Raw genomic sequence first — 14,187 nt, forward strand, 5'->3', positions numbered from 1 at the left:
TTTTCGCGGCTGAGAGGACATGCAAACGATGCAGATGAGGGGTGACATATGAGCGAATGATGAAGTCGCCCTCTCAGCTCCACCCCCTCCCCGACGATGACGGTCCGCTACATGGAGGAGGTCATTGCAAAATGAAAATGAAAAACGAAGGATTACCATTTTTCTAGTCTAAGATGAATCGTTTTGCCCAATGAACAAGATATATCACTGACATTATATTTGTGTGTGTGTAATGCATTTTCTTATTACATACTGCATGCAAGAAGAAAGTGAACACTGATCATACATAAATTAGAAACTCCAACCGGAAATAGGCTCAAATCTTGCAAACGATGCGAGATATTGAAAAGATGATCGAAAAAATCTCCCCTTCGTGATACCCCTTCCGATCTTTATCAAAATGTTTTTCATTTGTGTCTGTAAAGGGACAGACGTGAGGAATGACAAGGAGATTCATGTTCATATGTGAATGATGCGGTGTGTAGAGAGCGCAACTTTAGCTAGTTACTATTAAAAAACTAGTATTTCATGTTTTATTTGTTTAAAGAATAAGCTACACAAAATGATGTTAGATAAAATAGATGTAAACAACTTAAAATATACGATAGCAGTCAGCTTTTGATGTGCTTCCATGTGGTTTTAAATTGATCACATACACATAATTACTTTGACTTTAAGGGATAATATTCTGTGAATCATTTAGGCAAATGCTTCAGATGTGAAAGATTATATTTGGCTACTCAACTGCACCATGTGCAATCATCTTCACAGACTAGTGGAATTGTAATACCTACCAACACCTACATTGGCAAAGCTATGGATACAATAATTGGTGCAGATTTATTATACGAGTCCACAGACTGGTAAAATTTACGAAAGAAATTTGTAATAATATTTTAATAGACTAATCTGTAAATAATACAAATATAGTGTGCACTTACTCTCAGATGTATGTTTACGTGGAAATATAGAGATGAAAATCGAAGGTGGTATTCACGTACTCTCCCATAAGGTAATTACAAAGGAATGTGTAGTTCGTGAAATGTTTACAATAAATTACAACTAATATTGTATTAGAGTAGTTTTTAAGCAATCGAAGTAGTTTGTATTTTGACATCAGACAGAGATTGATATGTTAAAGTGAAAATAAAGTGTAACATTGTACACAAACATTCACGTTCAGGTAGCCATTACGCACAGTGATTAAAGATGAATCAGTGTATATAAACGTGAAGAGTTAAGGAGCAGAACCATTGAAATCTTTTCGGAATTGTGAGTAATGGCGGTAATGAGTGATGTAGAGCATAAGTATCAGTGTAAATTGAAGAGAAAATTGGAACTTCCTGATAGTTGGACAGATAAAACGTTTTCTAAATTATGGTAAAGGTAGGAAACAACTGAGCCCTACGGGGCTTCTAACCCCATTCATTCGCTCAGCTATGTTTTGTGAACATAGCACTGGTGGTTTTTAGTGGCCACCTTGTTTTTGTCTAAATTGTGATAAAGGTAGGAAACAACGAGCCCTGCGGGGCTTCTAACCCTCTTCGCTCGCTCTGCTATATTTTGTAAAGATAGCATTCGTGCTTTTTAGTGGCCACCTAGCATAGTTTGGTTCGTGTTTTAACGGAATACCTCTGAAAGTAAATGTGCACCCAAGAATGCAAGTACACACCTCAAAAGTGATTCCTGAAGGCACAGGAAATTAATGCAGGGAGAAAAGAAGTATGTCTTTAATAAATTTCTGTATGGTCTGTATAATAAATCTGCAGGCATAGTTTTATGGAGCAAAGGATTTGATCGAGTAAAACATAACCTTAAATTAAATACTTTATTAATATCCATTAACAGTACAACAAGAAATCACGTGAAACCAAGATGAATTATCCTCGCGTCTTCAAGCTTAATAAGAAGAATCCACAACATTTCTAAAGGCGTCCATTTTAAACAATTCATTTCCACATCGTGATTGTCCCCTTTGTTGCAACCTAGTTACAAGGAACTTCAGAGTTTACGAATGTTGTTTCTCATTCACAAAACACTTTTCCTCTCTCCATCACAAAGTTACTAATCAACTCAAACAGCGGATATAATATTCCCTAACTTGGCACCCAAAGTTCTTCGCTTCTACCTATTTTAAATCGAAAAGAAAAATTCTCCTTTCAAGTCCGTTGTTTAACTCTTCAAGTTTCCAAAGAACGAAAGAAAAAAAAAAGTTGAAGAAAGTAAGCTACGAGAAATGCGAACACATCCTATGAGGATAATTATATTAAAACTAAGAAAATATTTTTGTTTTTGTTTTACTTTCTAATATTGAAGTCTAACACACATTTGTATATATGTAGCTACTAAGATATTATTACATACACTTTTATATATATATGTATATTACTACATTCACTGTTTTATCCTTTTCAAAAAATGCAAGAAATACAATACGTAGCGAGAATTTTTTTCCCTAAAACAATTTGTTTCCTCTTACACGCTAGGATTAAAAACAGCCCACAATGCAAATAGTGATGAATTAAAAATGATGGGGGGGACCAATGTAATACATCTACTCGACCCTACCAATTACAATATACTTTTTATCTCATATATATATGTATTTATATATCAGAATACATGTAAATGTCATACGTATATATATATAAATAATTACATATTTATATACCTAAATATGTAAAACTCTCTCATTTTCGTTGGATGTTTGAAAAATTGCTATTCTTTTTTTTTTTACCCTCAAGACATCTTAGTGTAATAAGTTGATCTTATCTTTCCTTTGCAATGTTGAAACAAAATTAAAAGAAGCCTAATTATTTGTGATGCAATTTTATTAAATAATCAACGAAAGCGATATTTATTTATTTTTTTTTAAAAGAAAAGGAAATTTACATATTATGCATGTTTGAAAGAAAAGAAAACTGTCTCATCTTTTAAATCAACTAAGATAATTATTTTAAAAACAAAACGCACTTATGATAAACGAATTATATTAAGAATAAGAGATTTCTTTTTTTAAGGCATTGAAGACAAGTTAATACTACCTTTTTTTTTCTTTCATGTAAATACAATATCATATTAAGAAATCTCTTGCACCTTACATATATATATATATTTATACTGCCCGACAGAAGTACCCAAGTCTTCTATCCTGCCCTCTCAACAAATGATTTTTTTTTAAAAACTCCTCGTTTGAATGTGGTAATGAACATACCAACTCCTGTTGCTGGATTTATTATATTTTTATTCTGTCAGAGTAATAATAATAATAATAATTATAATAACAATTAAATAAGAATAGTGAAGACTCAAAAGTCATTGCCTGCTACGATGATGTGACTGTCTACCAAAGCAGAATGTAGACAAGGAATTTGCATCAATGACTGACTGTACGTCTCAGATGTTACAACTGTGTTAGTGTCAATGCCACAACGATCATCCATTTTCTTTAGCTTATTGTTATTTTTCAGCCACCTTACTACAAGTTTCTCAGAGGAAAACTGTATAACAAACTCCAAACAATACCCACATAATGTTCTTTAAGAAAGAGCTGTAGTTTTTTTTTTTTTTTTAAAGAAAAGAAGAAAAAACAAAACTACTACTTCTCTGGCGCACTTAACTGACAGCAATAAAGACGCGCCTCGCCTTTATTCTTTAAGTGAAACCTATATATATATATCTATAATACTATATATAGAAGGAGAGATGTAATTATGTATTTTTTTCTCCACATATTAGAACACAGATGATCTTCACGTAAAAGGAGAAAACAAAACTATATACAAGAAGAGATTAAAGACATGCTTGAACAAATTCTTAAGAAAAGTAGTAAGCTGCAAAATGTTTCTTCTTTTTCAAATCCACAGCCCTCGTAACTGGCATTCCACTACAAATTATTAAGTCTTTTTAAACAGTGACTATACACTGCACCACTTTCTGCATCATGTCTTCCTATACTTTTTGGAAATTCTTAAACAGCTACGAACTGTTGACAACGCTCTTCTTGTTCCTTCATTCTGAACTTAGTACGATTTACTCAAGTATTATTTTTTTTTCAAAGCAAACGTACGATGGAACTAGAGCATATACAAATAAAAATTAAATGTTTCTTCTTCCAATATGAATATAATTACTTACATGCCGCTTGTTTTACATGTTTATTTTAAAACAATTCAAGAATACTAGTTTAATAAAAAAGATCTAAAGAAATTTCTTTTTCAAAACAAGTAGAAAAAGATAATTTTATTAAAGCACAAACATAATAAAGCTGATATTTATATCGATAGATAATATCTACGGATTAAGTGTAATGCAAAAATAAACTGAACGCCATGCAACCTAGACTTTTTTTATTTGGCTTTATATTTTGGATGTGATTTTGACACTAACACTGCCAGCAACGAGGAGACCACGCTGAGATGAGAGGTGGCCACGGCAAACCCCCATGATGCTTGATGTTGGATCCCCCTCCCCCAACTATGTGTAATTTAACCCCCAGCTGCAGTCGGAGGTTCATGTAGGGGAGAGGTGACGGAAACGCGTGCCGTTTTAGGTTGTTGAGGTTGTAAGAGATGGTGGCCACTGGTTGCCACTCGCCAATGAGAACTTTTCAACTCTGCAGGAGTTGCTGCATTAAAATGCTCACACCCACGGCGTCCATCCCTCGTAAAGCAATGCCAGATTATCTAGGTTTGTTGCTTCCTTGATAACGTAATCAACCTGAAAAACAAAGAGAATCATAAATGAACTTATGGACTGAAATCCTATTTATAATATAAAAACATGTAAGTCTATGAGTAACGCTACTTCCGAATAATACATAGCCAAGCTAACAGGTGTCACTACTTGCCTGCCTGATGTCAATGGATAAAGCTAGCGTGGAGACAAATTGTCCATTTAAAACTTATGAGATCTAACTGCAACTTAGTAAAAGTTTTGCTTCAATTTTAGTTCACGATTTTAACCTATAATGTACAGAGGATCGACGGACGATCATTGGAGCCCAGAGGTTTGGGAATTCGATATGTGAGATATCCAACAAATTTCAGATACCCCGGTCGACAATGAGTGATGATGTGAAGTAGAAGCGAACCGGGGTTATGACATGCCGGACCAAGCCCAGGAAAGCAAAAATATTAACAGATCGTGACTGTCGATGCTTCAAACGTGTGATAAAGTCAAATCGGAAAGCGTCATTAGAGATGGTACCACAGAAGTTTCGATCGGCTTTCAATAGTGCCGCAAGCAGAACTAAAAGTGCGGGGGGACGCAATCTCTCCACCTCCAAAAAAATACGTACGGCGTCCCCCCCAGTTCATAAAAGATTACAATCGACAAAGACAGGCAGGGGGACGGCGTGACGTCATGCCGCTATCCACTTTTACCCTTGATCGCAAGTAATCATACCATCCACGAGAGATCGCCGCACTTGGTTTTCATGGTCGAGCAACACTTCACAAGCTACGTATATATATCACAATCGCAATACGACTCGTTGTTAACAGTGGAGCAAAGAACGCCGCTGCTGGACTCGCAAATAATAGAAATTCGTCATATGGAATAATGAATCGTGCTACCAGACGTGGTGATCCACTGGACGTGTGTGGGCGTGGTGTATGAACCGAGAACGCTGTTTACAGAACTGTGTCGTACCCACAGTGAAATTCAGCGGAGGTGGCATCATGTTGTACTTCTGCTTTTCGTAGTATGCCCTTGATCATCTTGTTTCAGTTCGTGGAAACATGTATGTCAAAGCACACCAAACAATTCTACACAAATCTACGCTACCGACATTATGAGCACAGTCCGGTATTGGCCCATACCTATTTCAGTACGACAATACTCCTTGTCATACGGCAAGCATTACCACGTGGTTCGAGGTCATGTGTGTGGAAAAACGTGATGGCCAACCGAAAGTCCAGATCTGAACCTCATCAAACACCTTTGGAATGAGTTGGAGTGCCGATTGAGAGTTAGACCATGCCACCCAAAAAACACCACTAAACTGTATGCCGCTTTGCAGGATAAATGGTTCAAGATTCCCATCGACACGTATACCAGATCGGTGGAAAATCTTCATCGAAGGGTTGCGGACGTCATTACGACTAAAGATGCCCTACAAGATACTGATATGATACTGAGATTGGATTAACATACTGGTATGGGTGTCCGGTAACGAATGGCAATATAGTGTATATACGAGGGGGCTGATAAATTCTCGGCCCGACCTCATTTCGCACCTTTCAACCTGAAATCATTCACTGCATTTGAAACACTGATCTTTAATAAGTTTAAATGCCAGCTGGGATGATAGTAGCACTGACTGTTTTTTTTTTCTTTCTTTCTTTCTTTACAAGTCATTTGTCACATACCAACTTCATCATGGCGCAACCAATGAGGAGTTCATCAGGAAGGAATTGCGAGATGTCATGAAGTTCTTTCTGCAACATAAGTTACCGAAGCAAATCCATGGTTATATGCCAGACATATTGGGTGTACATTGCCCTTCATACTCCACTGTGAAGAAATGGTGATCGAACTTTACAAAGTGCTGATTTTTCAACAGAAAAGCGTAAAAGGTGTGAGAGGCCAATGTAACTGTCAAATCTGGAAAAAGGTGATTAGGTTTGTAACTTTGAGTAACAGAAAATTTCACTTCAAACAATAGTGTACATATCCAAATAACGTGTCTGCTCAATAGTCCATGATCAATTGGACATGCACAAGCTTTCCGCGACATGGTTGCACAAACGTGTCACATCTTTTCAATTGATTTCACGGTATTTTGTGAACTCTAAGGACGACTTTTTGAACTGCCTTGTTAACCAGGTAAAAGCTGGTTTTACTCCTTTGATCCTGAGACCAAACAGCAGTCATACGAGTGGCGCCACTCAGGATCTCCAAGGCCAAAGAACTTCAAATCAGAGACGTCTGCAGGCAAGTGCTTGCCTCAATATTTTGGAATAAGGACGGTGCTTTTTGTCAGACTACCTTCCAATGGGAGAAATCATAACATCAGAGTATTAGGGCACTCTTCTAGCTACGTTAGAGGACGCTATTAAAGAAAAATGTCGCGCAAACTTGAGAAGTATGTTGTTTCTGCAGGACAATGCTCTCGTTCACAAAGCTGGAAGAACAATGGATTTTCTCGAAGACCTAGTGTTTCAGTGCACTGATTACCTTTCTTAATTCGTCAGACCTTGTGCCATCTGATCATTGTCTTTTTTTTTCTAGACTAAAAAACTCTGAAAGGAATGAAATCTGGCAGTGATAACGAGGTTATAGCAGCTGAAGAACGATTTCTTGCATACCAGTTTTATATTATATATATATATATAAATAAAGAGAAGTTGGAGCAATGATGTGATGCCATGTGTGTTGATCTTCGGGAAGAATACGTTGAATATCCTGAAACTTTCGCGCCTGTAGGTAAAGTCCTTCAGGATCGGGCCGAGAATTTATCAGCTCCCCCTAGTATATATGACTTTACGTTAATTATGATTATTATTCTACAGAGCTACGAAGACGATGCACTGACTGCACCGTGAACAGTATCACACAGTGAAATATATAGAATACTCTGAGAAAAAAATGCAAATGCCTGTTCACGTTAAGACTATAATACGAGGGCTATCCAGAAAGTAGATTACGTTTTGGAATAAAAAATCAACAAAGTATAGGAAACAAATTTTATTATATACAGATGAAAGCCACACACAAATACTACTTTTCGACATAGTCACCATTCAAATTAAGGCATTTATCGTAGCGATGTACGAGCTTGGAAATTCCTTCGTCGAAAAATTCGGCCGCCTGCGACTTCAACCACTTCGTTACCTCTTCTTGCAGCTGTTCGTCGTCATCAAAACGGCACTTCGCGAAATTTGTGGAAAACTCAAAGAAAGTTCCGTTATTGTGAACTTTCGATTTTCACGGACTTTAACATCGACTTTTTCGACAAGTTCGGCAGTCACTTTGCTGGGTCTCCCACTTCGATCTTCGTCGTGAACATTGGTTCGGCCATTTTTAAATCTTATGACCCACTGTCGCACTCCACCTTCAGTGATAATGTTGTCCCCATACACTTCACACAGCTGCCGATAGATTTCTATCGGTTTACAGTTTTTTGCTGTCAGAAACCTTATTACTGCACGCACCTCGCAGCTCGCGGGATTTTCAATTAACGCAGACATTTCAAACCGTCACAGTATCTTAACGGAGCACAGCACGAACCTCTCACTAGCACGGCTAGATGCCGACTGAGCTGCGCAACGCTCTGACCCCAAGATGGCCGCGCTAGCCCCGCCCCTAGCGGACACAGACGAAAACGTAATCTACTTTCTGGATAGCCCTCGTACCTTAATGATTTTCTTTCGTTTTTTATGTTACAATGGAACATTCCGTCCGATTTGGTGAATTTAACTGCTGAAAATGATTTGCTAGCACTGGATTCAACACCAAAAGAAACAGAGAAAAAGAGTTTTTTTTTTTTTTTTTTTTTTTTTTTTTTTTTTAGTGGCAGACCCATATACAGGGTGGGAGATAAGTGAGGGTAAAGTGCTAAGATAGAACATAGAAAATGTCTAGAAATGCCATGTTAATTTTGAAACGAGGAGAGGGATTGAGGTCCAATGGTGGATATGAGGAATGCATGCAGAGCTCTACTGAATAGGCCTAATGTGAATCATGGGGGACATCTGAAAAGCCGCCATGTTGGAATTAGCGCAAGAAGATTATACGGGAAAGGTGTAATGTGGCATATGGCTTTTGATGCCCCACACCGTCTGTTGAAATCAATAGTGACTAGTACAGTTTGAGACCTCTGCAACAGGGCGCGTTCCACGCTCTGGCAATGTAGCAATACTGTCGTAAAGGTGACGTGAATGAGGAACAACCATAAACGTGAATGAGGCGACTTTCCTGCCAATAAACGTCCCGATACACCCAATATTTGTTCATATGCTGGCAAAAGTGTAAATATGACCAAGGATAACCTGAAAGAGTTCATGACTGACGTTTTCTGGTCCATGGACGTTGATTCATGGAGAACCAATAAAGATGAAGATTTTGGTTCAGAAACCGGACAATGTTGAACTTACCCGACTCCTTATCCTTGATGGCTGACCGTCAGTCATACAACCGTTGGATGGATTCTTCTTCCGTCCATATAAGAATTTCGTAAAATATATAACAGACACCGTTTTTCTATTATCTGACTTCAAAATATGACAACGGGACAACTTCATTAACTTGCAATCACTCATTCACTCCCAGTTTACAACACCAAAATTCCAAGCTATGATTTGATATGCATTCTACAAAACTGGATATTTGCAAACAGCAACTGGCGCATTCACGACATCTGTCGACTACTTCTTCAATTTCAACACAGGAGACAGCTGTGTTCAGTGTCTTGGCGAACCCGATTATCCATGTTTTCGTTTCTCAAATAAGCCCGCTGTTGTCTCCATTTTTGTATCAACCATACAATCATTTTTAAGTTCCATAACAGTTGTAATTAAACAGAGGTCTCAAACTGTATTGGCCATTATTGATTTCAGTAGACGATATGCGTCAAGAACCATATGTCACAAGACCCCTTTCCGACCTATATTCTTCTTCCGCTAATTCCAACATGGCAGTTTTTCAGATGTCTCCCATGATTTACATTACGTCTATTCAGTGGAGCTCTACATGCATTCTTTATGTCCAATATTTGACCTCAATCCCTCTCCTCGTTTCAAAATTAACATGGCATTTCTAGGCATTTTCTACGTTCTATCTTCGCACTTCGCCCTCACTTATCTCCTACCCTGTATACGGTCTGACACTAAACGCCCTCTTTTTCACTGCTTCTTTTGGTGCTGAATCGATTGCTAGATATCATTTCTAGCAACTGAATTTACCAAATCGGAATGTTCCCTTGTTAGTATCCAGTTCAAAAAGAAATAAATATCACTTTAACACTCACTGGTGTCTTCATGAATAATCCAGACCTCGTTACATACCAGACTCTTAAAATTATCTTCTGTCTCTGAAGGAGTTTATGAGATATGAATCATAGGAAAACAAAAGTATACAGTTTTCTATGATCAATTTCTGCACTGAAGCACTTACTGAAAATTGTCTGCATTTGGCCTTGGCCAGACGTGAAGAGTCACTTAAATATACATCAAAACAACACAGAAATTTTTAATTACTTTTTGCACTAAACTTCCTTTTCTTTGAAAATAGTATTCTTTAGACCGTCACAAATACATACGACTTGTAAAGTGTTTCTTTATATTGATATGTACACTCGTGTCCAAAATGATTGTCGCATATCAATAACTGTCTTCTTGTAAGAATATAATTTGATAATGATTGTGCAGGGTACTTTTAATACTGATACTATGTGTATAATCGGGAAATTTATATTTGTGCTAAATTTCATAGGAAAAGAATTATAAACATGAAATTTAGAATGAATAAAATAAAATGTTGCTAAATGGACAAGAAAATTTTATTTTCGTTTTATTGTTCTTATGGACATATTATTGTTCATTGTTCTTATGCTCTTTGGACATGAAATTTTTCACATACATGACTTTGACGATTATACACATATTAACATTATAAGAAGTACCGGACGAATCCGTTTTCAAATTATATTCCTGGAACAATACGTTTAGACATGCGACAATAATTTTGGACATGAGTGTACGTAGTTGTAGAAATCACTGTAAGAGTTGGAAATTAATTTTCTACGAAAGTGACTTTTTAATAACTTTTGTACGAGAGTAGTCCAGAAAGTAAAAAACAAGTTTTGGTATGGTTAAATAATAAATAAATAAATAAATAAAAAAGCTATCAGCACAAAACTTTACTTACAAAGTCACAGGACCTTATTCTACTTTTTTATATAATCGCCATAGCTGTCAACTCGCTTGTTGTAACGTGGGACCAATTATTCAATGCCAATGTTATACCCATCTGCCGCCAAAGATCTGAGCCAGGCTGTTACTGCTTGGTTGAGTTTCTCATAGTTTGCAAACTGTTTTCCACCCAAAAAGTTCTTAAGTTTCGAGAATAAGTGAAACGTCGGTTTTCCTGAAATTTTTCTTCGACTTCTTGCTTCAGTTCTTCCGTAACAAGTGATGGCCTTCCACTCCGATCTTCATAATGCACGCTGGTCCTTCCTTGATTAAATATAATGCATCATTTCCTCAATGATGCCTTGTTCATTGCACTATTACCATAAACATTCTTTATTTGCCTATAAATTTCAGTAGGCGCAACTTTTTGCGCGTTAAGAAAACGAATGACACTCCGTACTTCACATTTGGCGGGATTTTCGATTGGCGTCGCCATTTTGAATCGCTGCAAAAACAAATAGCGCGACCACACAGTATTGAGAGACTGCTCACACTGACGTGAAGGAAGGAGCTAACTACCGCGCACGCGATCGCAGTGCTGGGAGATCCGCGCCGCGCGCGATGCGCAATCGTTTTTTACTTTCAGGACAGCCCTCGTATTTAGCCACTTTTCCATGAAAACTGTATTCACTTCAAATATTTTAATAAGCTGTCACTTTAGTTAGTAACACAACCTATGTTGTTTTTGTAGGATTTTCTAGCATGTTGGAAACAATCGGAAAACGGATGCCACTGCCAAAAATCAGTTTCTATGCTACTGTTGTAAAAGGTTAAACGCGATAAAAGGAAGAAAGAAAATTATTATTATTATTATTATTATTATTTTTTAAAAAAAAGTCTCTTGTGAGTCAGGCCAAGTTCAAACAGTTTTCAATAAGTGCTTCAGCGCAGAAATTGATCTTAATAAACTTTGATTTCGATGGTTCATGCCTCAAACTCCTCCAAGAAGATACTTTCAAGAGGTTGGTATGTAACAAGGTATGGATTATTGAAAACATCAGTGAGAGTTGAAATTATGTCTTGGAACTGGATACAGAGGTAAGAAACTCTTTTCATTATTCAATACATATCCTATAGCATCTTTCAGTAAACATTTATCTCTTCTTTTTTCATGTACTAGTCACGTCATATTACCTGGTGACCAAAAAGGAAATGGGTCATTTCATTACATACAAAATACGGTGGTTTCATAGAGTCAAATGTCCAACATCTTTAAGATTCTACTAGGTGACTGATCTAATAATAATGCCATATGAAAAACATTCACTATAGTAAATATACAAGCAGATATCAATAAAATTAATATTCATATCTGCTTGTAATTGTAATCAACATTATTCTTTTGTTGTCTTGAACAATAAAGTAACAAGCAAACAACAGGATTAGGAATATTCTTACGTTAGTTGAACGCAATCATTTTAGCGGAAAGCTTGTACGAGATAATTTTCAACCTACCAGGAATAGCAATATCTGCTTGCTCTCAATAAGTCAGATCCTATCTCAATAGTCGATACATGAAGTATTGTGTTTTATCGAATCAAAGTGTCCGCTTCAGGGAACTGTTCACTGAAAACTGCAAGAACAACAGTGTTCCAGAAGAAAAGGATGTGAGAACATCAGAGAATGGGAACTGAAGCTACAACAAACACCTTTGAAACTTATAAAAATCAAAGTCGCACACAAACTCGAGGTACGGCTGATTCTTTTATTCAATGCAGTGCTACTGACAGAGATGAGTAGTGAGTGCTGTAAGACAAGACAAGTTTGCAAATGTGGAGAGTATGGACGTACTATGACCATCTTCACCGAGTTCGTGAACCAACACAAATCATGTGTTAATCATATATCGCCAGAGTGAAGGACCAGGCTCGACAACTATACTAACACAGGGAACATCAGTGTAGAAACTAAAGGGCTATCAATGTGTTGGGCCAGTGGATATAGTCTGTTCCAAAGTGTAGCCACTTTCGACGCAGGACATATGTGAGTACCGCTTTGTGAGATCTATTAATTTCAAGAAGGGGATGATTTACACACTGATCTTAAGTACATGTGTGACTGCCCACATATATTATCGGATGTATCAGAATACATAAATATATGCAAATTACATATTAATATGTGCAAATTTTTTCGGCCCTGTTTGGCTCATGAAAAACTAGCAAACCTCATAATAGCTATGTCGCACATGTAAACAAGGCTGTTAGACCTGTTGTTTTTCTAAAAATTCACGTAAATATTTATTTTTCAGTCCTCATGTACAGCTCTAACATCTAGAATTTTGGGGAAAAGAAATAACACGACATTACCAACTCTGTTGGTAATGGAGATCGTGCTGTGCGTGTACTGTACATATGGACCGCTGCAATAGTTACCACAATATAGTTACCTGACAGTTTTAAGACATGAAAGATATGTTTGTTGCATGGAAGGAATATTGAGACAGCATACTGCAATAAATTTCGAAAAAATACAGAGATGCTTATGGGAGTACTAAATGGAAACAACTGTGATACCATTGTACACAGTAATAAATGCACTTCAAAATGATACAGAGTTAATCAAACTACAGAAGTCGTAAATAATAGCACGAAAATACAAGTATGTTCTACTTTAACACTGATGAAGTGTGGTACACTTTTGTTGAGAATAATAAGCAATAACCCTTTTTATGTGTCCAGGAAAAAAATGTTAGTGGTTCTTGATGTTAACACAAATATGTTTATTCTTTCATTAAGATGATTTCTTTTAAATTGGGCTTTTATTCTGTATAAAGATCTTTCAAGGTTGTAGCGGTTTTTAACGCACTATGACCAAAGATTAAATTGAAGAATGAAAAGTAGTGCATTTCAATATGTAAGGATTATAATAACTTTCACTACGCGTGATTACCCCCAGCACGTTACGTTCTGAGATCGGATTCCTGTTGGGTCTCAAAAGTCTATGAGTAATACAAATGAGACAGTTCATTGAAATGTAAAGGCATAAATATTGAATGTTATTTCACTAAAGAAACATACATTGTATTGTATTGGATTTGAGTTTAGCGTCCCTTTCAGCAGCAAGGCTATATGAGTCGTGGACGCACAGCTTAATATGGGATCCAAACCACATTGAGCTACCGTCAGGAATCGAATCCAAGTCTCCTGCATGAAAGGTGCATACGCTGAACATATAGCCACAAGAGAGAGCAATTTAACATTCCCAATTAAAGACATTCCCAAATCAATTGTCCAAGCGGCATCTGTTTAGAAAGTTAACGTTTGATCGTAGT

The 14,187-nt window shown here is 36.8% G+C and overlaps 1 protein-coding gene across 2 annotated transcripts in view; it reads right to left on the reverse strand.

Moving 5' to 3' along the window:
* Window positions 1–1,814: 1,814 nt before the first annotated feature.
* nonC (serine/threonine-protein kinase Smg1) overlaps window positions 1,815–14,187 on the reverse strand; it is a 358,879-nt gene continuing 346,506 nt past the window's right edge. For both annotated transcript variants that reach the window (XM_081750559.1, XM_081750558.1), the window contains exon 57: window positions 1,815–4,719. In XM_081750559.1, coding sequence (XP_081606685.1) covers window positions 4,642–4,719 — 78 coding nt within the window. In that variant the 3' untranslated portion in view covers window positions 1,815–4,641. The remainder of the gene's footprint in view (window positions 4,720–14,187) is intronic.

Source organism: Thermobia domestica, chromosome 3 (genome assembly GCF_964235325.1).
Source record: "Thermobia domestica chromosome 3, izTheDome1.hap1.1, whole genome shotgun sequence".
NCBI lineage: Eukaryota > Metazoa > Arthropoda > Insecta > Zygentoma > Lepismatidae > Thermobia > Thermobia domestica.